Source organism: Nothobranchius furzeri, chromosome 5 (genome assembly GCF_043380555.1).
Source record: "Nothobranchius furzeri strain GRZ-AD chromosome 5, NfurGRZ-RIMD1, whole genome shotgun sequence".
NCBI classification, from domain to species: Eukaryota; Metazoa; Chordata; class Actinopteri; order Cyprinodontiformes; family Nothobranchiidae; genus Nothobranchius; species Nothobranchius furzeri.
In genome coordinates, this window is record NC_091745.1 from 14,082,420 (window position 1) to 14,107,359 (window position 24,940).

Sequence of the window (24,940 nt, forward strand, 5' to 3'; positions counted from 1 at the left end):
TCTTATTTTTACTTTTTTTTTGCGTCAATACATCTTGAGGGATTGTATTTGGAATATAGGTAAAGAGAGCAGAATGAATGTCTGAGTGTATGATTTTATGTGTTGTATATGGTAACCTGAAGTTTGTTGTCTGTATCGTCATTGTTATGATTTTTCTTTCTTTCTTTTTATAAGGACCCCCTTGAAAATGAGCTGTTGAATCTCAAGGGGTTATCCTTTAAATACATTTCAATAAAAGAAAATCTACATCACACTGTCACTTAATGTTCATGGACTCGGCCATCTTGACTCGTGACAGGGAAGGATGTTGTTGGTTTAGCATTCAGAAAATTGCTCCCCTAGCTGCAAAACAAGCAGAGAACGTATCGGCTAATAGAAGCTAACCGTTAGCATTAGCAACCCCACAACACGGCAGTACTCCTCTAGGCTTGTGTTATTTGTTATGCGCTGCCTTTGAGCATTAGGTTGACCTCTTCACTGTCTGGTTTTAAATCTCTTTTGAAAACTGATTTTTATGATTTGGCTTTAACTTAGCATGAGAGTCTTTTTAGTGTTTGTTCTTAAGATTTAGTGTTTATGTTGTGTTTTTAATGTTTTGAAATTCTGTGAAGCGCTTTGGTCGGTTTTTGTAAAGTGCTATACAAATAAAGTTGGCTTGACTTATTTGTGGAGATAAAACATCACCATTGCAGAGCAATCTGAGTCCACGTAGAGTCATATTTCTGTTAGCTAATCAGAAGTGAGATGTCCAAATATCAGCAAGTACTCTAAATCCTGTCGTCTAAAGCTCTCCTCTGATCTAGCAAACTTCTAGATCCTGAAACAGGTGCACTGGGGCCTTTTGTAACGGAGTACAACTTATTAGGCATTCATTCCTAGAGACCACTGCAAATGTATTGATTAAATGTGTGAACTACACCTTTAATGTACAATATTTCATTTATATCACCCAAGACGTCCTAAGTGTCCAATCCTGCTCCTAGACGCGGACCATATTCTATGATTTACTGTAGGTACAAATGATGAAAAAAAAAAACCTTTAAAACAATATTTCATTTGCAGAGTAAAGCCATTAGCTTTACAACCAACCACATTATTAATATGAAACAAAAGAAAAAAAGGTGTAAAATAATGCTGTCCAATGAAAAACTGAAAAAAAAATCAAAAGTATAAAGAATACAAAATAAAATGGACGATTCAGAGTCTACCCAGCACAAAAGCAAATCATGTGAAAATCTGAAAATGTAAATCACAAATGAACCTGCAGCAGCAAATGTGCAGCAAAGAAGTTCAATGTTTTTTTTTTTTTGACAGTCAGTCACTCCCAAAAATGGCTGTGCAGTCTAAAGAAAATTATTCAGCTGGTGCTGCAATTATTAGTCATCACAATCAGTGAAAATAACAATAATTGTGTAGATGTGTCTTAAAATAAGCAGAAAAACAGAGACACTGATTTTTTATAAACGTAAACCCGATTAAGGGTGAATGATGACAAAGGCTGGAAACCAAAACCCTCAGAGAAAACTGCCGGTGACTTATTAACACGTTCTTTTAACAGTATTTACAATGATTAGATCTGCAGCTGGTCTCATAACAGTGTGAAGATCTTGAATCCGTTTTGCTACATTCCATCTGGTTCCCTGAGTTCTTCCCCGTTGCCTTTAGTCGTTAGTTTCCTCGGTACGCTACGTTGGTAAAGGTGGAGGTGGCTCCTACATATAAAGGATTGTTTGCCTGGAAAATAAGCACAGAAGTAATTCTGTTTAATTCGGTGCAACTTAACGAAGCAGATCCCTGGAGGGGACGTTTTGTGTCTCACCGTGTCCCATTTGGCTTTGGCTTTCTCCTCCTCGAACTTGGCGAACTCTCTGCGATCGTGGATGGTGACCATCAGCTTCCAGATGAGTAGCCCAACAAGTCCCAGTAGCAGAATGGCTCCAACCACCCCCAGCAGCACTAATAAGATATCTGGCCCCTCAGGACACTCTGAGAGTCAAATCATATGTAGAGTCAGAACGAGAGGAAAACACTCACGCAGCATTTACTATTCAGGTTCACATTTCTGAATTATCTGGCAAATGATTACTTTTTATCTCATTGCTCTTCAACTAACAACTCTTTTTTCCCCCTCTGCTGCGATGGGCCAAAAATAGTCAAATAACATTCAAGAAGACGTTGTTCTCAACTATTAATGTGTCTAAATGATGATGCTCTTTCTCTGGCAGCTCTAATGATCAACACGAGTGTAATAGTCCTGCAGTACCTGGAATTTTCACCACGAATAAGATGGATTTGCTAGTTTCATCTTCATAGTACTGGAAGTTCACAACGCAGTCGTTCTCATCTTTGTACGAGCAGTTCATCGCATTTTTAGCACGGAAAACTGTAAGAAGGAGCAGAAAAAGAGAAACAATTCACTTCTTTTAAAGCTTGCAATCATTTTCAGCCAGAAAAACACTTTGGCCAAATTAATCTTTTTTATATTGCTGCATGTTTCCACCTGGAACTGATGATGACAGGTACAAGAACTATCTGGAGGTGACATTTGTAGGTTTTAATAAAATCCTCTGGGCAACATCCTGAATCAGCACGGCCTGAGCTATCACATTTACGCTGATGACTGTCAACTATATGTAGAAATGGATGAGAAGAATGCGGGCTCGTGATTGGCCGCATGTTTAGATGACGTGAAGGGCTGGCAGGCATCCAACTTCTTAAAGTTAAATGAAAAGAAGTCTGAGTTTATTGTTTTTGACCCCCGCAACCACCATGGCTCTCACCCTGTTTGTGACCTTTTAACCCTCAACCCCAAACAGTGTGTGTCAAGTCTCGGTGTAAAGCTGGATGCTGGACTCACAATGACCCCACAGATAAACTCCGTAGTGAGGTCTTGCTTTTATCAGCTTCGCCGCCTGACTCGCCTCAGACAAATCCTGAAACGGAGGCATTTGGAGTCAGTCATCCATGCCTTCATTACCTCTCGCCTTGACTACGCAAACGCCCTCCTCGTTGGTGTTCCAGTCTCTGCCCTGAATCAGCTGCAGGTCGTCCAGAACGCTGCTGCCAGGTTCTTGACGAATACACTCCGACGTAGCCATATTACCCCTGTCCTAGCACATCTTCACTGGCTCCCTGTCATTTTCAGAGTACAGTTTAAGTTATTGACTTGTATTTAAAGCACTCAATGACCTGGCACCTCCCTATCTCTCTGACCTGCTCACTCCATATGCACCCACGCACACGTTGAGGTCGGCTGACTTTTTGCTGCTGTGCACGCCCCGGATGTGATACAAATCATGGGTGAACGAGCATTTGTGCATGCTGCCCCAAAGCTGTGGAACTCGTTGCCCATTGGAGTTGGGCAGGCTCCATCACTGGCAGTTTTTAAATCTCGTTTAAAGACCCACTTCTACGATTTGGCTTTTAGACAGTGACTCGTTTCAGTGTTTTATTGTGTCATTGTTTTAATGTGTTCTTGGTATTCATCATGTTTTATCTGGTTTTGACTGGTATTTTTATCTCCTGTTTTAGTTTCTTGGAATGGTCACGTTTTGTTTTAGCCTGTGCAGCACTTTGGGCAGCTCCCATGCTGCGTTTTAAACGTGCTATATAAATAAACTATGGTATGGTATGGTATGGTATGGTATGGGAGAAATAGTTTGTCTAGATTGATGAGCTAATGGCTAGGGTTGCTGCCATCTTGGAACAACTCTGATCTGAAAAAATATTAAAGAAGTTCACGTGAATGTTTTAATACCTTTTACGCACAGTACACATGATAAGTGTTGATCAGTAGTGAGTGGTTACTGGCTAAATTGGTCATCGATCAGTCAGGTTTATATGATCATAATCGATGTAAAGAAACAAGTGAGGTATCGGTTGTGGTACGCTGTTAAAAAAAACTTCAGACAGATGACCGAACCAGTGAGCTCACATGACAGTTATGTATCATCCTCCTGTTTACATTGTAAGTGAGTGAAAGGTCTGGTCCGGGGGCCAGAAAGAGGAGGCTAGCGAGACGCCTGTTGAGAACCACTGCTCTGACTTTTGGTTCTGCTGTTTGTGGAGCAAACACAGAATTTAGTTTAAGCGCTGTGACTTAACACTATCGGTGATGTAAGGATTCATAAATTAGTGTTTGCTTCAACTGCTATGAAACAGCTGATGTTTGAGCTGTTAAAGGAGTAGAAAACAAACTTTTGTCCATACTTTACAATCTGCTGTAAATCACACTTGTGGTGGAAAGGGTTTTCACTCATTCCCCACGAGTTTCTCGAAAACAGATTGCTTCTGCTGGATGAAACAGCTTTTAAAAATGCACAATCAGGAGAATGACTACGGCTGAGCGCTGTCATAACAGAGGAGCTCTCACCAAGCTCATCCACCACTCGTATTTCATTTTTGCAGATTCTATTGCAGCTGTCGTCTGTAGTGTACCGTCCTCTCTTGAAGTGCTGACACTCCACACACTCCCTGCAAAAGAAACAACACAACCTCAAACAGGTGGTTCTGGCATTTTCTTGCTGCTCAGGCTGTGTTCCCGTTAGAACTTCTGACTTCATTAGAATCTGTGTGACAGAAGGGTGAGATGTGATTTCCTGTAGCTTGTACTATCATGTCGTCAGGCCTAATGAGGACAAAATTACCTGTCCTCTGATCATCTGAAAGAAATTACCTCACGTCTGATTCTAAAAAAGTTAGTAATATGATGTATTCAGTGGCGTGTCCAGGATTTTTAAAATGGGGTGGCCAAGGTGGGACACCTGTTTATGCTTAAGTGTCACCTATGGCTATGCTTTCTTCTTTTCTTTTTTTTGGGGTGGGGGGGGGGTACACCTCTCATAAAATCATTTTTTTTTATTCTAGCAAATGTGTAAGCTCCACACAATTTCTTCTTCTTCTTCTTCAAGCTGTTTTGCGGTGGTTAGCAAACCACTGCTTAGTGCATTACTGCCACCAACTGGAGTAGAGTAGCTTAGGTGTGTTCTTGCTGTGTCGTATCTCTAATTCCATGCTGTAGTTCTTTTTTAAAACGCAGAGCAGTTTTGTTTACCTGTTTTCCCGCTACGTTTCGTTTGCGGCTGCAAACTTCCTCAGGCTGACGCTGATGGTGGTGTCACTTCCTTCTCCGTTTATCTGCGGGCAGCAGAGGACGTTGCCGCCCTCTGCTGCCCGCTCTCCCCTCTCCGACGATGCAGTCCCATGCGCGGTCCAATGTGTAAACTCCATTGTCCCTGTTCATGGTCCCACATCCATATCTCCTTATCTCGATAGCTTCTTTTATCCATCTTTTGTATTTTTGTTGTTCGGTGTTTATGATCCTTGTGTTGTCCCAGTGCATTACATGGTTTTCTCTTGTGCATTGATCTGTTACGGCTGACTTCTTTATTGTGCTTTCTGCTTCTTCTTTTGCTGCTCTCGTGTGTCTTTGACTTGTTTCTTTCTCACACTCCTTTCTATGTTCTATTGTTCGTGTGTTGAGTTGGTGTCCGGATTCTCCTATGTATGTTTTATAGCAGAGTTTGCATGGGATTTCGTAAACGACTCCACATTTAAGTCTAGCTGGTATTTTGTCTTTTGGGTGCACTAGTCTGTTTCTAACTGTTGTGTATGGTTTTGTTGGTGTGTTTATGTTGTGTTTTTTCATTGTTGCTCTTATTTTTTCTGTTATACCTCTGATTTATGGTAGGGTTATCACTGGTTTTGGTTCTTGTCTTTCTGGGTTTCTGGTTCTTTGCTTTGGTTGTTCTTTTCTTTCTTTTGTTGTTTGTTGTTTTCCTTTGTTTATTGCCCATGCCGGGTATCCGCAGGTCTTTAAAGCGTGTTGTATGTGTTTGTCCTCTTGTTTACGGTCTCTTTCTTCTGTTATTATGTTTGCTCGGTGATATAATGTTCTGATTACTGACATTTTGTGTATGGTGGGGTGTTCTGATGTCCATAATAGATATTGTCTGTGTGTGTTCAAATCAAATCAAATCACTTTTATTGTCACGTCACATGTGCAGGTACACTGGTACAGTACATGAGAGTGAAATTCTTGTGTGTGAGTTTCACAGCAACAGTTGTGCAAAATACAATAACATAAAAACAAGCAAAATATAAAAATGGCTAATCTAAGGAATAATGTATGTAGTATGTAAGGTATATAACATTCCTAAATGTGTGTGCTAAGTATTTTATTTTTCTACGTGTGTGCATGTGAGTGTGTGTATAATGTGTATATACATATTTAACAAATGAATAAAGTAAACAATAAAATAAGAGATATAAAATATACAGAGGTTGGTATGTGTTGGCTTCCTGTATGTGTTTATGTTTAGGGTCCCGTCGGTCTGCCTGCTTATTTTCATGTCCATAAATCCTATACTGTCTTCTGTTTCTGACTCATAAGTGAACTTTATGCTGCCTGTGTCGTCAATGTTATTCAAGTGTTATGTTAGTGTTTCTGTCTGTCCTTTTGGTATGGTTTCCAGTATGTCGTCTACGTAGCGTTTCCATAGTTTTATTTTGCAGTTTGGGGGGGCAGTGGCTACGGCTTTTTGTTCTAGGTCTTCTATGAAAAACTCGTACAGGGTGGCTGATAACGGGTTACCCATGGCGACGCCTTCCAGTTGTTTGTATATTGTGTTATCGTATGTGAAGTAAGTGGAGTTAGCTACCAGTCCTATCAGTTGTGCTATGTCATCTGCTGTGAGGTTTGTTCTTTTGTGTAAAGTCTTGTCTTGTCTGATTCTGTTAACTACTATGTCTATGGTTTTTTGGGTTGGTGTGTTTGTGAACAGGGATGTGACGTCATGTGAGATGAGTATGTCGTTATCTTTTATTGTAATCTCCTTTAGTTCTTTTGCCAGTTCTATACTATTTTGCAGTGTTGATCTGTGTTTCCTAATAACGGGCTGATGATTTTGCTGATATCTTTTGCCATGTTGTATGTTGGTGTACCTATGCTGTCTACTATTGGTCTAAGTGGTGTTTTGTTTGTGTATTTTTGGCGTTCCATATATTCTTGGTGTTATGTTTGCTGTAGGAATCCAGTGTTTGTACATTTTTTCTGGTATTTTGCCTTTTTGTTGTAGTGGCTTCAGTAATTTTTTCATGTTTTTCTTAATGTTTTCTGTTGGATCTTTTTTAAGTATTTTGTATGTATTTTTGTCCTCTAGCATCTGTTTCATCTGTTGTTTATATTTTTCTATGTCCATAACTACTGTAGTTCTTCCTTTGTCTGCCGGTAGAATAATTATCTGTTCATTTTTGGATAAAGCTGTCATGGCTGATTGTTCTTTTGTAATATTGCTGTGTTGAATTTGGCTGTTTTTTAATTTCCCAACTACATTATTTCTGAGTTCTGCTTTCTTTCCCTCATCTGTGATCTGTTGTCATGCTAGTTCTGTTGCTACAATGAATTCATCATATGGTATTTCTTTTGGTGTGACTGCGGACCTCAGGCCGGCTGGGTGACGGTACGCAGGAAGCATAGAACTCAGACCGTGGGCCACCACCAACCCGTTCACGTTTCTAACAGATTTTCCCCACTCAGTGAACCACCCACTGACAAGCCGACTCTGATCATTGGCAGCTCCATAGTCAGAAACGTGGCATTAGAGACTCCAGCAACCATAGTTAAATGTTTACCTGGGGCCAGAGCGGGCGACATTAAATCTTATCTGAAACTGCTGGCTAAGGATAAGCGTAAATACAGTAAGATTGTTATTCACGCTGGCGGTAACGACACCCCATTACGCCAGTCGGAGGTCACTAAAATTAATGTTGCTTCAGTGTGTAAGTTTGCCAAAACAATGTTGGACTCCATAATTTTCTCTGGCCCCCTGCCTGATCGGACCATTGACGACATGTTTAGCCGCATGCTGTCCTTCAACCGCTGGTTGTCTAGGTGGTGTCCTGAAAACAACGTGGGCTACATTGATAATTGGAAAACTTTTTGGGGAAAACCTGGTCTGATGGGGAGAGAGGGCATCCATCCCTCTTTGGATGGAGCAGCTCTTCTTTCTAGGAACATGGCCAGTTTTATTAGTCCTCCATGACAACCCAGGGTCCAGACCAGGAAGCAGAGTCGTAGTTTAACCCACCCCTCTGCAGCTTCTGTACTGTTACCCACCCACTACCCCATAGAGACAGTGTCCTGCCCATGGCCAAAATCACACAGATTAAATATCAGGCTTAATAAAGCAAATCATGGAAATCTCATAAATATTAGAACAAATTCAACTGAGCAGAAAACTAGAAAAATTAAATTTGGGTTATTGAACATTAGATCTATTTTTTCTAAGACTTTGTTAGTTAATGACTTGATTTGTGATAATCAGATCTCTTTGCTCTCTCTCACAGAATCCTGGCTGCAGCAAGAGGACTATGTTAGCTTAAACGAGTCGACTCCTTCAAATTATTTAAATCATCATATTGCTCGAAGTACAGGGCGAGGAGGAGGAGTAGCAACCATTTTTCATTCGGACTTATTAATCAGTCCCTTACAGATAAATAGTTACAGTTCGTTTGAACATCTTATTCTTAGTTTTCCTAATCCAGATTGCAAAACTGTAAAACCACTCTTGTTTGTAGTTTTATATCGTCCACCAGGCCCTTGCTCTGAGTTTTTGGATCAGATCTCTGATTTTTAATCTGATTTGGTGATAAATACTGATAAGGTCATTGTAGTGGGGGATTTTAATATTCATGTGGACATTGAAAATGATAGCCTCATTGTAGCCTTTTGTAATATCTTAGACTCAATTGGTTTTACTCAAAGAATACATAGCTCCACCCACTCCTGCCATCATACATTGGACCTTGTGCTGACTTATGGCATTGAGTGTGAGGAAATAACGATCTTTAGTCGTCATTGGCAGTGAACGGTTGGATCTAAAATGACGACTTTAGTCGTCAATGGCAGTGAATGAGTTAAAGGATGTTGAGCTGTTTTTGGTCTACAATGTCTTCAAGTACCCTGTACTATACTGCACATTGGTCATATTACAGTATCTACTAGTATACACATTTGCATTTAGACATTTAAGCAGCAACAAAAGCTTTGGAGAAAATGGAAACAAACTGTTCAGGCTTTGTTGGAGATATTTTTGCCCTATTTTGAGGATCTAAATCTTAACAGATGAACTTACTTTTTGATAGTGCAGGAATCTGGACAGGTGGGGCATTTCTCACAGGTAGACCCGTAGGCACCGGGCTGAGTGCACTGACAGACACCACACTCACAGTTCCCTCTGCCGCTGCACAGCAGGCCGATGCTGGACATGCAGGTGTCCGTTCGAGTGGAGCAGTCACAGCTGTCCCCTGTCCAACCGGCATCACACTGACAGAAACCACAGTTACACCTTCCATGATCTGAAAGGACCATAATAAAATCAACAGGTTTGTTTTTCAAATTAAAGATGCCCTGGTAGGTAATCAGTTCATGTGATTGTAATTTAAATAAGTCATTACTTTCCAATGAAATGTGCTTTAATGTTACGTGCATTTCTGGAAGGAAATGTGCCTTTGCTTCTCTTTAGAATCTCCCAGAGGTGTTTCATTAGATTCTGTTCACTTTATATTCTTGGTCAGAACATTATTTTCTGACACCTCTGCTCTAATCTGTCGGAACAGAACTCATGGAGACAGGAGCCCATCAGATTGCTCAATTCAGATGATTCACCACCGTCCTGTATGAGTCTGTGTGCTTAAGTTTCTTAACGAAACATTCGATTTACACAAGATGATGGCTGAGTCTGCAGGAAATAAGGATTAAGTCTTTGCCTCAACCTCAGAAATAATGGTGAAATAATGTGTGTGTGTGTGTGTGTGTGTGTGTGTGTGTGTGTGTGTGTGTGTGTGTGTGTGTGTGTGTGTGTGTGTGTGTGTGTGTGTGTGTGTGTGTGTGTGTGAGACAACCAGACTAGCTGTTAGCTTCTTTTGTGTGACCAGCTCAGTGGCCTATGGTAGAGTGTCCCCCTGAGACTGGGAGATCAGGGGTTCGATTCCTGGTCGGGTCGTACCGAAGACCTTGAAAAAATGGGACCCAGTGCCTCCCTGCTTGACACTCATCATTAAGGGGTTGGATTGGGGGGTTAAACCACCAAATGGTTCCCGAGCGTGGCTGTGTCTGCAGCTCACCGCTCCCCCAGGGGATGGGTCAAATGTGGATAACAACTTTCGCACACACATCAGTGTGAGACAACTGATGGGACTTTAACTTTAAACTTTAACTCTTTTTTTCAAGTTCATCAGAGACAAGAAATTCTCTGAAAGTGCTACAGACTAAAACTATTTAATTACCAGTCAGATGTAAAGTTTTAATTTGAAGGTTTGTCCTTGAAGACTTTTAGAGATTTCTCAACCATTTTTTGGTGTAAAACAAAGCCTAAAACAAAATTACTTTCTTAGCTATTTTTGATAGCTTGCTCAACAGCCTCTGTTTGAAGAAATAGTTCACACCCTTCACAAAAGAGAAGCTAACCGCTAGTCTGGTGTGGTTTTTAAACTAGCCCCAGTCTCCTAAAGGTCACATGCTTTATGTAGATTTTCCATAAGCAGGGGTGCACATAATATTTTTGGGTTGGTACTCAGGGGAGAACCTATGGTTGTTGCTTGGTCCTCACATGTTTTAATGCACTTCATTCTTAACCCAACTCACAATAGGAACAAAACAGAGTAACGCATTGGCGCTGCAAAACATTTTAATTTTGACTGAAAACAATAAGTACGACAGGTACATATTGCTGGTAACTTGAATTAATGTGTGCTGAATTAAGCTGAAAGTATCAAAAAGCTCTGATGTGAGAAAAAAACTAAACAGTGACAAAATGCATTTAAATAAGTGGTAACCGTGGTAACCATGATAAACCTTTAATAAACAAATCAAAGGACCCAGCATTGAAATTGAATTGAATTGAATTGTGACATACCTGAGATTGCACACCCCTAGTCAACTATATTGGTATATCAGGTATTGGTAAATTTCTTATTTATTTACATAAAAAGAAAATAGAATTTTATGCAAACATTTTCATCTTAAGAAAATTTTGATGGCTCTTTTTGCATCTTTGTTTCTTGGAAACAGGTTTTTGTAATTCCAAAGCTCCTACAGGGAAGCTGGATGGAAAAAAAAAGTTCTTCCTGCTAGGGCTAAGCATTAAAAACACAAAAGCCAGGTCATTCTAGGTGTGTTATGTGGAAACACTCTGCTGACAGAATCTCCGAGGGAGCTTTTCTCTCTGGATTAGCAGCAGACACCACACATCAGCACATTGAGCAACCTAAGAAACAACAGCAGAGCCATGGAGACAGCAGCGCTCTTATCAGAAAACCAAACAGGATTTGGCACTCGATGATGACAAACAGCAAAGTGTGTGAGTCACAGCTGGATCAGACAGAGGGTGGTGGTGTATTCCAGACATTAAATATCACACACGGTGCAAGGATCATTGATTTGCTCAGACGCAAAGATCAAAGAAATAAAGCAGGTTGTGTTTGTGTGTTTATCAGGGATGAGTTTAGACGTTTATCCACCTATAATAAAGCATTCACACTGATACTTGAAAGAAGCACAGTGGGTGGAGCATGGTAAAAGAACAAGAACAGGAAAACCGACAGAGCACTAAAACAATGCTGAAGGAGAACAGATGAGAGGAAAGAATGTCACATTGTCAACATAGGAATTCCAAATTTCCTGCACCCCCTTTTCCTTGTATTTATGGGTTCCTTCTCTCTCTCTCTCTCTCTCTCTCTCTCTCTCTCTCTCTCTCTCTCTCTCTCTCTCTCTCTCTCTCTCTCTCTCTCTCTCTCTCTCTCTCTCTCTCTCTCTCTCAAGAAAAATATCAACCTACTGAGACGCTCTTATAACAATCCCAAAGTCAGTTACATCTAAAATCAACATCAACCCTTTAAAAGAGATTCTTCAAAAGATTTCTCCTTTCATGACTAAAACGACAACATTAGTAGAAGTTGATAGTGTTAAAGCCATTTTTGTGTTTGCTAAGGTGGGTCAGCTGTGACAGCCATCTTGGTTTAGGGTTTACTCCAAAAGTACATCAGTATTAGATGAACATCCAAAGACTCATTTATGGGAGCTTGTCTGCCCTATTGACTGACATGTGTAGCAGTGATGTGTCACATTTGTTGTTGTCCATTAGCATGTGGAGACAGTTTGAGCTCTGTCTATGGCTCGTGGCCACACTATATATTCATATATATAGGATAGCTCGCTCTCTGCTCCAACCCACCGGCTTTTACTCAGTGGGTGATCAACAGGCATCTGCAGAGCTTGATGAAATTTTTATCAAGTAATTCAACCATTTAATCAGAGCAGGAAAACAACCAAAACCTTCTGGATAGTGGCCCTCAGGGACCAGAATTCAACACCACTGCCCCATAAGGACAATTTAGTATCTAATGATTTGATTTCTTTCTGATAACCTTTGAGTTTTTTAGAACTGAGTTCTCGAGACATGAAAGTAAATTTCACTATAGTCGGTCTCTATCTGACAACGATGTTGCATCTTTTAAATCAACTGTTCCATCTTTACTGTCCTCTGCATCTCAGAGGCATGTAGCAGAGGGCAATATTTTCAGTTCTAGCCCCTCACAAATTGATGCCTTAGTTCAAAATATTACTTCCTCTTTACGTGTGGCATTAGATGAGGTTGCCCCTTTAAAAAAGAAGGTAATTAGGGACAGGAAGTCGGCTCCCTGGTTTAATTCTCATTTACGAGCTTTAAAACAAAACTCTAGAAAATTGGAGAGAACATGGCGCTCTACGCGCCATGAGGAGGCCTACCTATCCTGGAAAAATAGTCTGGTGCTTTATAAAAATAAGCTTCGACAAACTAGAACTGCTTATTTCTCAGTGTTAATTGAGGAGAATAAGAATAATCCTAAATGTCTTTTCAGTACAGTTGCCAAACTTACACAGAATCATAGCTCTGATCCATCTATTCCCTTAGCCCTCAGCAGCAATGACTTTATGGGATTTTTCACAAGTAAAATTAATTCTATTAGAAACAAAATCTTTAGCATCCTCCCTAATGCGATTTCTTCTTCCTCAGTAAGTGAGGCAGCATCAGAGGTAACTGTAGAACCTCATCTGTGTTTGAACCGTTTTGATCCAGTTGAGCTTTCAGAGTTATAAAATATTAGCTTCATCTAAACCTTCCATTTGCATTTTGGATCCAATCCCAACCACATTATTTAAAGATGCATTTGCTTTGGTTACTGCCCCCATTCTAGATACAATCAATCTATCCTTAGTAAATGGGTATGTACCACAGGATTTTAAGGTTGCTGTAATCAAACCTTCACTTAAGAAGACTTCTCTGGATCCAGATGACCCAATGAATTATAGACCAATATCTAACCTTCCATTTTTATCCAAAGTCCTGGAGAAAATAGTGGCCATCCAAGTATGTGAGCATTTAAACACTAATACTCTGTTTGAGGAATTTCAGTCTGGTTTTAGAGAGTATCACAGCACTGAAACTGCATTAGTGAGAGTTACAAATTATATTCTCATGGCCTCAGATAAGAATCTTGTGTCTGTTCTAGTCTTGTTAGATCTCAGTGCTGCCTTTGACACAGTTGATCACAATGTTCTTTTAAAAAGACTTGAACATGTTGTAGGGATCAAAGGAACAGTGTTAGGCTGGTTTAAATCCTACCTGTCTGACAGATTTAATTTTGTAAATGTACATGACAAATCTTCTTCATACTCCAGGGTTACTTGTGGAGTACCACAGGGTTCAGTGCTTGGACCAATTCTTTTTCCTATATATATGCTCCCAATTGGTAAAATCATTAGATAGCATGGGATAAACATCCACTGTTATGCTGACGATACTCAGTTATATTTATCCATTAACCCTGATGAACTTAATCGTTTAGTTAGATTACAGGCTTGTCTTGAGGACATAAAAAATTGGATGATTCTAAACTTTTTGCTTTTAAATCAAGACAAGACGGAAGTTCACATCTTTGGACCAGAAATCCAGAAAAGGAAATTGCTTAGTCAATCACCTGACCTGAATGGCATTAAATTAATCTCCAAGAACAAAGTAAGGAACCTTGGTGTTATTTTTGACCAGGACATGTCATTCAAATCCCAGGTTAAACAGGTTTGTAGGATTTCCTTTTTCCACCTCTGGAATATTGCTAAGATTAGAAGCATCCTTTCCAGGAGTGATGCTGAAAAACTAGTTCATGCATTTATTACATCAAGACTGGATTACTGTAATTCATTACTCTCAGGAAGTCTGTAGAATGTAGTTAAAAGTCTTCAGCTTGTCCAAAATGCTGCAGCTAGAGTTCTGATGAGAATTAAAAAGAGAGATCATATCTCTCCTGTCTTAGCTTCCCTACAGTGGCTACCTGTTAAATTCAGAATAGATTTTAAGATCCTCCTTCTCACATATAAAGCTCTTAATAATCAAGCTCCATCATACATCAGTGATCTGATTGTTCCATACATTCCTAACCGAGCACTCCCAGACTGCAGGTTTACTGGTGGTTCCCAGAATATCTAAAATTTGGATGGGAGGCAGATCTTTTAGTTATCAGGCTCCACTCCTGTGGAACCAGCTCCCAGCTTTAGTCCGTGAGGCAGACACCTTGTCTACTTTTAAGACTAGGCTCAAAACATTTTTATTTGATAGGGCTTATGGTTAAAATCTGATGTTAGCCTAGATCTGGACAAGTGGGGGAGGGAGGTGTAGTGTACAGTCGGTAAAGACGGCTCTTCCTTGCCCTGCCTCCAACATGCCTCCATCTAAATAGGAAAGATTATCCAGAGTTATCTATGTAGTTATGCTGCTATAGGCTTAGACTGCTGGAGGATACACTGACCAGTTTTCACACTCTACAACTTTCTTCTACAATCTGCTCTTTAACTGTATTATTTCCTGCTATTTCAGCTGTTATTTTTATTTTTTCTCTAAGTATTTTTCTCCCCAGAAGAAGCTATGGTGATGTTCTGCTGAGCTGTCGTGGCCTCATGGAGGGGGCCGTCGTCTAGCACACTGCTACTAACCACTTAAACTTTCTCCCTCTCTTGATAATAACGTTTTGCTTTCCTTGACGTTGGATGTGCTAATTCTAGTTTATCTGTTTAATTATAGATCCACTAGGATAAATACAATAAAGTTTATCTTTCACCAAATAGAATATATACTAAGCAATCACGGTGTAACCATGGACACATTGCTTGGTGTGTGCGTGTGCGTGTGCGTGTGCGTGTGCGTGTGCGTGTGTGTGTGTGTGTGTGTGTGTCTGCTCTGTCTTCTCGATCCCCAGTGAGTCGTGGTGGATGGCTGCTTATACTGAGCCAGGATCGTCTGGAGGTTTCTTCCTGTTAAAAGGGAGTTTTCATGTCCACTGTCGCTATATGCTTGCTTAGTATGAGGATTGCTGTAAAGTCACTGACACTGGCAAGTCAGTGACTTGATGCAATTTGCTGGGTTCCTTATATAGGAAACATTTTTTTTCTGATTGGCTTAATGAATTGACCTGAAATGGAATGTTTATTATGTGAAGGGCCTTGAGACGACTCTTGTCGTGATTTGGCGCTATATAAATAAACTTGAATTGAATTGAATTGAATTTTAAAAACAATAAAACAGTTTTATTCACCAACAAGTTCTGCAAGTTCCCTTACGGACAAAAGACAGAAAAAACTGGATGGCCGTTCTGACTCAAAGTAACAGTTCTATATTGGTAATGCTCAATTATCTTAACAATAAAACTGCTGCTCCAGCAAATTACCACATCACCTTTTATGTCTTCCTGAGCAAAATGGAGCAGAGCACAGTGGTTTGACAACCTAAGGCCAATCAAGCAGCACAGCATCTGACAGCCATGACTGAGTGTGTTCTGTGACCATGTAAAAATCTGTATACTGGCCCCTTCTAAATATTAGCATTTTAGCCTGTAGGTCATTATTTACATGCAGACAAGTAAATCCCACAGGCATATAGAAACTTGAGTCTTGTTAAAGCAGTTTCATTTTCAAGCCCAGTAATAAAAATTATATAAACTAATCAAGTTGTGTTTAGTAGAGGGCAGAGGAAGCGCAGAAGATAAAGCTCAGTGAGGGGAGGCCCAACCGGAGGAAAAAGGAAGGAAGGCAGCTTAATGTTTGCTGACTAGTGTGCCAAACAACAGACTACAAGTCATATTACCTCACAACAAAATTAGTTCATTTAGCTTGGTTTGGTTACTTCTACTGCTAAAGAACCCAATTAAAGTGAGTGTAAATGCTCACACCAGCAACATACACAGTGTGCCTACTTGTCTTTAGGGTAAATAAATTTGTGACGATTTGAAGTTCTTCTATTACAATACTGTTTTAATGGCCTGTGTCTGTATGTCATAAACCACACTGCTGAGCCAATAGCAAAAGTGGTTTGAGTACCACCGGAGGTGCTGCATGCTGACAGGCAGGGCAGGCGTTTGCTCGGTGCCCCCAGGCCAACAGGAACTCCCAGAGGACCTGCTAACTTGAACCAAGTCAGAACTGCAACAGTGGTGAGTCGTCACACACACACACACACACACACACACACACACACACACACACACACACACACACACACACACACACACACACACACACACACACACACACACACACACACACACACACACACACACACACACACACACACACACACACACACACACACACACACACACACACACACACACACACACACACACACACACACACACACACACACACACACACACACACACACACACACACACACACACACACTTGGTCTAAAGGGCACCTTACTATGGGCCCCATGATGAAAGTTTTTTATGTTTATCTATTCAACATTAATCGTCTTAGATTGCCTGTTTAATGTCTCATCACTTAGAAGATGTGCCTCATTTATCATTCATCGTCACACATCTCAGTCTTCATGTAACACTAATGCCGTTTTTACAACACAATGCCGTCAATTTGCCGCAAGGCCGTGGCGTTGTTTATAAGTGGTCAGACCGTGGCGCTAATGTGGCGCAATCATGTCCTGTTTGTAAGCGCTTAGGTGATGGCATCATGAAGGGGGTATGGGAGGGGTCCCTGCACTGCAGCAGACTTTTTTTTTTATCTTGGACATGACTTGCTTTTTATTGCAATTGAAGCCAGGCTCATTAAGTTTTTTCACAAGCTGCTCCTAAAGGTGTCTGTCCTCCATAGTCCCCGTGCAGTCTCTGGTGATCTGACCTCCAGCTCTAACGATGAGAAGCTCCAATGAGCGCTGCAGCACTCTATAGCCTCTTTTATAAGACCGACCATCGCGTCATTACAGAGTGATAAATCCGAATTTGTGGGTCTCGTGAATGCGGCAAGGAGCAAAGGGGAAAGGTGATAAAACTCGATTCTGATGCGCTTTAGACTCGTAGTAATATTGCTGCATGAGCCCCTCGCCTCTGAGGGCTAAACGCGTCTCAGCCCCGCTAATCCCTTTGGAGCGACTGTGGATCTCCCGATCCCTCCTACCCTCACTCGTGAACAAAACCCCGAGATACTTAAACTCCTCCACATGAGGTAGGACCTCTCTCCCGACTCGGAGTTGGCAAGCCACCCTTTTCCGGTCGAGAACCATAATCTCAGATTTGGAGGTGCTGATCCTCATCCCAGCCGCTTCACACTCGGCCGCGAACCTACCCAGCAAGAGCTGAAGGTCAGAGCTGGATGAAGTTAGGAGGACCACATCATCCGCAAAAAGCAGAGACGAGATTCTCCTGCCACCAAACTCCCCATCCTAATAAAAGGAATTTTTATTTTTACATCCGCTTGTCACGTTTAGAGTAGGAGGTTGGAACCAAAATGCAGAAATCCCAGAACGACTCAAGGCAGGAGAGGTTTTAAAGAAAACAATTCCTTTATTAAGGAGGATGTGCAAAAATCCACGGCACAAAAATAAGATTAACTTTCAAAAACAAACTGAAGACTCGAAAAACAAACAAAACTCACACACGAGCAAAGACTCGGGAAATACTCGAGAGGGGAACGAACAACGTAGACAATATGACAACGAACCAACAAACACTGAGGGACAAGACAGGCTTTTCACAAAGAGGGAGGCAATCAGGGGAACAGGTGACAGGTGTGAGGAGTGAGGTCTGGAGGGAAGACAGGTGCATTCATATAACAAAATGGGGGAAGAACTAAAGCAGGGGGAGATAAACCATAATCTCAAAAGCGCTAAATAACTAAACTTAAAGACTAAGGGCAAAAAGATAAACAACTAATGACTAGCGGGGTGAGGAGGACTAAAACTAACCACGAACTATGAGTGAGTGACTAGGAGGAGACATGAGGGAAGCCTAGAGGGAGCTGAGGAACACAAGAGGACACATGAGGAGAACCTGAGGAAGAACAGGAGGGGGCTGGGGACCAAGGGGACACAGAACATGACACCGCTTCTGCCTCGTGTCGTTCTGGGTGTTCTGCATCTTGGGTCCTAACCTCCTGCTCTCAGTGTGACAGTCGTGGCAAATCCCGTTTTGCAAACGCTACGGTCCTACAAAAACAGCTTCTTTTTCTGTTTCAGCTGATTTTTTTTTCAAAAAGCAAAATGCTTTTAATTTCTGGCCGGTGTTCTGAGAAAACATCCTAACTTTCTCAGTGGCGTAGTGGTAGAGTGTCCACCCTGAGGCTGGGAGGTCAGGGGTTCGATTCCTGGTCGGGTCATACCAAAGACTTTGAAAAAATGGGACCCAATGCCTCCCTGCTTGACACTCAGCATTAAGGGGTTGGATTGGGGGGTTAAACCACCAAATAGTTCCCGAGCACGGCTGTGTCTGCAGCTCACCGCTCCCCCAGGGGATGGGTCAAATGCCGAGAACAAATTTCGCACATACACCTGTGTGTGTGACAACTAATGGGACTTTAACTTTACTTTGGCAAAACGTCCTAGTAGGATAACTTTACGGTGTTTTACATGACACAAACCCTAACCCAGAAAAAATCAAGTATCAACGTCAATAAAAAGTACTAATACTTACTACTTATCTATTTTCCTGCAAATATGACAGCGGAGTAACATTCCCTTTATGTGTTGTGCGCATGCGCGCACATGCTCAGTAACAACGGGTAGGACGGTTTACGGGGTAGGAGAAATTCCCGGAACACCAGAGCTCAGTATTAACTACCTACATCATCATGATACCTCCCTCTGCTGCGCCAAGGCGCAATTGCTATTCACAAGGCAGACAATTACTGCGATATTAGTACCAAGTGAGGCAGAACAAATGCCGCAAAATTCACACAACGCAATGCAGTCGTGGCGCATTTATAAGACTCGCCGTTGTGGTACTATTACGCCAATTTGCCGGCAAGGTGTGTCTTGTAAAAAGTGCTTAAGGGACAGGAGAAGGTTCTACTCACCAGAGCAAAGAGCCCCTTTGAAGCGTAAGCAGTTGAAATCGTCACATTCGCAGTACTTCCCCCACACCTGACCAAAGTCATTTGCATGACAGGAACACTGTCCACACAAACAGTCGCCTCTTCCACTGCATGCTGAACTGCCTCCTTTTGGAACGCAGCTGTTGTCTTCTGACGGACTGTAGTCCTCCATCGAGCACTCACATCGTGGCCCCATTCGACCCTCGTGGCACTGGCACACTCCACACTCAAAGGTTCCGTTACCACTGCTGCAGACCGGACTGTTGGGCACCGACTTCGCCTCACAATCACAGCCACAGGCGAAGTCAACCGTGATCTCCAGTGAATCCTTGAAGCCCAGAGGTTTGATGGTAAAAGTGCGTGTTTTGTCTTGGGGGCAGGCACGCAGCTGAGCTTCTACACTGAAAGACACCTAGAGAGGAAATTTCACCGATAAGAAATGTCCACCAAACACAGAAACGCCTTCTTCCATCACCTACCGTGTCCCCGATCTTCAAGCCAGAGCAGGACTTGAGTCCAGGGATGACTTCTCCGTTTAAACAAGTAGCATTGAAGGACAGATTTAACTCATCTGGAACGCCCACCAGCTCCAGCACCACTTTAGAGCGAATCTTCTGCTCAAACCAAAACATTAACATTTCAGTCCGACATTTCATCACACATGCAGTTCGTATTTTCCAAACTTTAGGAAGTTGTTACCGCATAGGCTTCCTCAATCAGCTGAATAACATTCCCAGAGTCATCTGACAGCAATCCCACAGTTGAGCCAGGAATGAGCTGACTGTATTCCTGAGGGACAAATAAACAACATAGAGACACCACAATGATTCAACAAGTTTTTTTTTCTTTCCCCTTGATTATGATTTCAGGCGGTAGATTTTATTCACCTTGTAAAGAGGAACAACATAACTGGTCACAGCAAAAACTAAGTTTATATTGTTTTCAGTCATCTTGTCCATTATTAGCCCCAGTGAAGGGTAATCCTGGAAAACACGGGATATTGTTTGTTTACAGGTTCAAAAGCATCATGAAACTAAATGTGTTTCATCTTTATATTTTACCAGAACAGCAGATTTGTTGTAAAGGTTGTTACTGTCAAGGTAACATTGTCCGTCGTTGGGCTGAACGATGCCAGCGAATCGTGCGTCCAGAGCGGTGTGAGTTTTGGCATCGGTGGTTAACACCAGGAGATGTGAGGCATCAGGGCGCCAGCCGATCTTCTCCTAAGAAGGATGGATAGAAATATGTGGGACAAGAACTACTGTAAGGTAAAGAAACTGCTGTGACAGGTCATCTTTTTATACCTTGCACACAATAGCCTGCATGACAGCATCGAGTCCACCTTCAGGAGCATCTCTATTTCTAGACACAGTCTGCTTCTTCACCTCCTCTGTGAAGCGAGCCACCTGGTCTGTAAGCGACAACACGTTTTTGAAACCGAACTGAGCCTGGCATGTGGTACCAATTCTGTTTGTAAACAAAAGCAGTAAAAGGGTTGATCAGAGCCACATTTTAAGCTGGATTTCATTTACTTCTCTTTTTCAAAGAATCCAAACAATACGTACGGATAACAAGGGTTGGCAATGACCTCTGGAGAGTACATGTACATATACGGAGAAGTGGTTTTATCCACAAAGGCCCCAAAGCCCATTCGCAGATTGCTCGTTGTCTTTCTCATCGTGCTTGCAAGTTCTGAGCCTAAAGTGCGTAGACGCTCCAAGTCGTTCTCCATTGAATATGAGAGGTCCATCAGATAGTAGAGGTCCACAGGGTAATCCTCCACCTGTCTCACTGTCACTGTAAAGCGTTTAGAAGCACCTGACAGGAAAACAAAAGAGTCACTGGTCTGTGTCGACTTTCATCCAGCTGTCTTTTAAATAAGTTCCTACGAGGGAGAAAACAGGTCTGGTAATGTCATTATTGTGGAAAACTTTAGGGGGTGACACAACATTGGTTTTCACAACAATTCTCTGCTTTTAGATTTATTTGTTGGATGATTTTAATAGTTTCTAAAGTAGGCTTTTGTTGACCGTTGCATGAAGTCCATGTAACATGTCACATGATCAGTGTTGGTTCTTCTTCGGTTTACCCCCCTACATGCGGACAGTCAACCTCTGGTCCAAATCCTGACTGGTGGCAGCCAATTTTTGCAAACTCGATGTTTGGAAGTTGTCATAATTTATTTTCAAGTTCAGGGTTTGACCACTTGCATCTTGATGATTGCTCACAGGAGTGTCTCAGTTGGACTGCTGTTTGGGGACTGTTCTGGAAACAGATCCAACATTTAGATGTTTTGTTCCCTGAGCCATTTAGTTCGGACAATAACCTCATGGCCCTGCGATGGACTGGCACTCTGTCCAGGGTGTATCCCGCCTGATTGCTCATTGACCGCTGGACATAGCGCCCCCCCCCCCCCCCCCCTTCCCCCGCGCGCTACCCTACGTGGACAAAGGGGGTTCAGACAATGGATGGATGGATGGAATAACCTCACGGCATGTGGCATCATCCTTGAAGCAACCCCTCTCCCATGTGACCAATGGGATTCCTCAGAGGGATTTACTTTTCAGCCTGTCCTCAGCCATCCTTGAGCAGAACACCAGTCTGTCCCTGATGTGTAGTTGGAGAGAAGTGGCTTCTTGCCGTCCTTTTTGACACTAAACCACCTTTTAAGAATCTTCCCCTCACCCTGCTGCAGACCTGCCTGCTAGTCGTCCTAAGCAACTCTGGACTGGTGGTAACTCAAACTTCTGGCTAGCTTTGCATTAGGAGAGGGTCTTGGCGCTTCCTGGATTTTCTTGGGAACCCTCCTTCAGTGAAAATAGGCTTTTCTGGGATAATAAAGTTTTTGTGGAAATGGGAAACGTTGTTATTAGTTGCAATTCATAGACACGGAGGCAGCAAACTTTGTGAAAGGTACTATTTGTGTGATTCTCACAACTGCTATCCTCAGCTGGAGTAGTTAGCATTAACATACCTGATCTTAGTTCCATATGGAGCTTCTGAGGCCTGACCTGAGTGACGTCATCTGTACCTGATGCTTTATCACTCAGCGGATCATCCTGTACTATGGTCACGGAGCTAGAAGGAAACTCCAGAGCAGCTGTATTGCATCCCTCTTTTATCAGGTTTTCCTTAAGATCACAGCGAGAAACACCAGATCCTTTAATCCCAAGTTCCTAAAAGCAAACACACACATTCTGTCAAACACTCGTGTCAACGCAGCAGCCCTTTCCTCCTGGTTTCACTGGTGTTGTCACTAACACAAGAAGAAAAGTGCTGTTGGGGTTGTGTTGTAACTTGCTTCAGTGTACTATGAATGGGAGGGGCACTCCGACCCTTTAAGGGTTTGCTTTTGATTGAAGTTTTTTCTTTTACCTCTTGGGAGCACCATGCACATGAAGGATCCACAGCAAGGCATTCTTTACAAGTGGTGACCCCTCGCGATGTGCAAACGTTGGAACCTGTGAAGAAGGTAATAAACCGCTGTGCACCATTACATCACATGAACAGTTCGCACAATAAAGCACAAGTTGAAGCATCTGATAGATGTGCTCGAGGCCATCATTTCAGCTGCAGGATTTTACTTGATCTCACACAAAAGGAGCTATAAACCCTTCAAGTTCAAGTTTAAAAATAAATACAACATTTCCTGTTTCTCTTCTTTCATACAGCTTGCCAAAGGATACATTATATCAATCTAAGGAATAAATGAGTAAATAAATTGACAGCAATCAGCCACGTTATTGATGCATTATCGAGTTAGCCAACATGTTTTAAGTAATAAACAGAATTGTATTTTTCCTGTGGTTCCCTGGCTTTCCAGCGTTTGATCTAACCAGCCAGCACACATAGGTGGGCCCCATATGGAACTACATGGTCAAGCTGTATGGGTCCCACCAGGGTTTGTCCGCAGTTTCCACAGTGGCCCCACAGGGGTTTGCCCACAAACATTCTAAGCCCTCTGAAAACCCATGAAGGGCCCATGTGGGCAAAGATCTTTTTGGGCAAACCCTTGAGGGGTCATCATGGAAACTGTAGACAAAACCTGGTGGGACCCATTGGTTCCATATGGTGCCCACCTATGTGTGCTGGCAATCCAACTTTACAAACATCTTAAAAAATCTGAACAAACAAACATAATAAGAACTCTACACATTATGTGACTTATGTTTAGGGCTTTATTTTACATCGGTTATGATGAAAATATAACAAATACTTTTCAGCTTCATTTTTCTTTTAAATATCACTTCAGGACCTTGAACCTTGTATTTCAAGACCTACAGTCAGATCCCAACCCCGACGTTAAGAACCACTGCTTTGAAACACAAATTTTATCTCCTGGAACGATGTTTATGGATTATCTGCAACAATCTTCTTCCTCAGAAGTTCCAGTGGATCGAATGCTTGACCAGTTTATGAGACATTTCTTATGGGCAGTGTCTCAGGTGCTCCTTTAAACCAACACTGTTTTTGCTGACTCACTCAGTTGCTATATTTAAGAAACTAAATAAATACATCCGCTCATGTCATCAGTCAATTCAAGTGGGCATTCTTAGCAAAACGTTGCAAAAGTTAATCACATTTGATCTGTTGAAACGCTCAAATGTAACGATGTAAAGTTGAAAAAGCAATTCTACATCTAGGAACACTAGGAAGTCACCTCGCCCTGGGAGACGCATCCCAGCTGTTTTACTCCCTTATAAGGAGGTGGAGAGACAGAGCAGATCTAGCAGGCGTGCTGTTCCAGAATCCGTTATATGTTTTTAATGTTAAGACAATAAATAACTCCGCTGTAATTTAGATGACATAAAGCACGTTTTCCTCTGTTTAAAATGCGCATCATCAGGGGAAAATAAAGAAAAGAGAAACTCACCGCAGACGTCTGACGCAGAGATAAACAAAAACAGTGAAGTTATGAGGGCTGGTGAAGCAGCCATGACCGGAGAGTCACACAAACGCTTTGAACTGTTTTCCGCGTTCAGCTCCAAACTTCACAGTTGTTTCCTCCTGCGCGTCAGACCAAGCGCGTGAGGGAGAGCTGCGGAATTTGTGGCGTGCTCAGACGCGCAGTGGGCCGCGGTGTTTATCTGTGATGAGGAGAGGGATGATTACACCCAGATTCCACCGATGGTGAGGCAACTCCATCAGCATCAAGGCATCCTTCAGTGTTCATTAGAGGAAACCTTCAGGAAAACTTTTGTTTTTAAATAGTTAAAGGCCAGATGTGTGTGTGTGTGTGTGTGTGTGTGTGTGTGTGTGCGTGTGTTTCCGTGTGTGTGTGTGTGTGTGTTTGCGTGTGTGTGTGTGTGTGTGTTTGCATATCTGTGTGTGTGTGTGTTTGCGTGTGTGTGCGTGTGTGTGTTTGCATGTGTGTGTGTGTGTGTGTGTTTGCGTATGTGTGCGTGTGTGTTTGCGTGTGTGTGAGTGTGTGTGTTTGCGTGTGTGTGTGTGTGCATGTGTGTGTGTGCGTGTTTGTGTGTGCATGTGTGTGTGTTTGCGTGTGTGTGTGTTTGCGTGTGTGTGTGT

The 24,940-nt window shown here is 42.0% G+C and overlaps 1 protein-coding gene across 1 annotated transcript; it reads right to left on the bottom strand.

Annotated features, from left to right (window-relative positions):
- Positions 1–896: 896 nt before the first annotated feature.
- Positions 897–24,460, bottom strand: itgb3a (integrin beta 3a). Its single transcript, XM_015948885.3, has 15 exons — positions 24,288–24,460; positions 22,790–22,875; positions 22,389–22,590; positions 20,980–21,232; positions 20,719–20,881; positions 20,476–20,637; positions 20,302–20,397; positions 20,114–20,203; positions 19,894–20,028; positions 19,397–19,826; positions 9,135–9,357; positions 4,373–4,473; positions 2,264–2,383; positions 1,820–1,986; positions 897–1,734 (listed from the first exon to the last, which is right to left on the bottom strand). The coding sequence occupies exons 1-15, from the start codon at positions 24,349–24,351 to the stop codon at positions 1,669–1,671; spliced, it is 2,358 nt and encodes a 785-aa protein (XP_015804371.1). The 5' UTR covers positions 24,352–24,460; the 3' UTR covers positions 897–1,668.
- Positions 24,461–24,940: the final 480 nt, after the last annotated feature.

What these genes read in the sequence shown, in the direction of transcription:
- itgb3a (XM_015948885.3), bottom strand. Translation starts at nt 24,351, where the DNA reads ATGGCTGCTTCACCAGCCCTCATAACTTCACTGTTTTTGTTTATCTCT. An exon ending in CCATATGGAACTAAGATCAG is followed by an intron (nt 21,233 to 22,388) that starts GTATGTTAATGC and finishes TTTTCCTGTCAG; the next exon opens with GTGCTTCTAAACGCTTTACA. An exon ending in ATGTTGTTCCTCTTTACAAG is followed by an intron (nt 20,204 to 20,301) that starts GTGAATAAAATC and finishes TTTGTCCCTCAG; the next exon opens with GAATACAGTCAGCTCATTCC.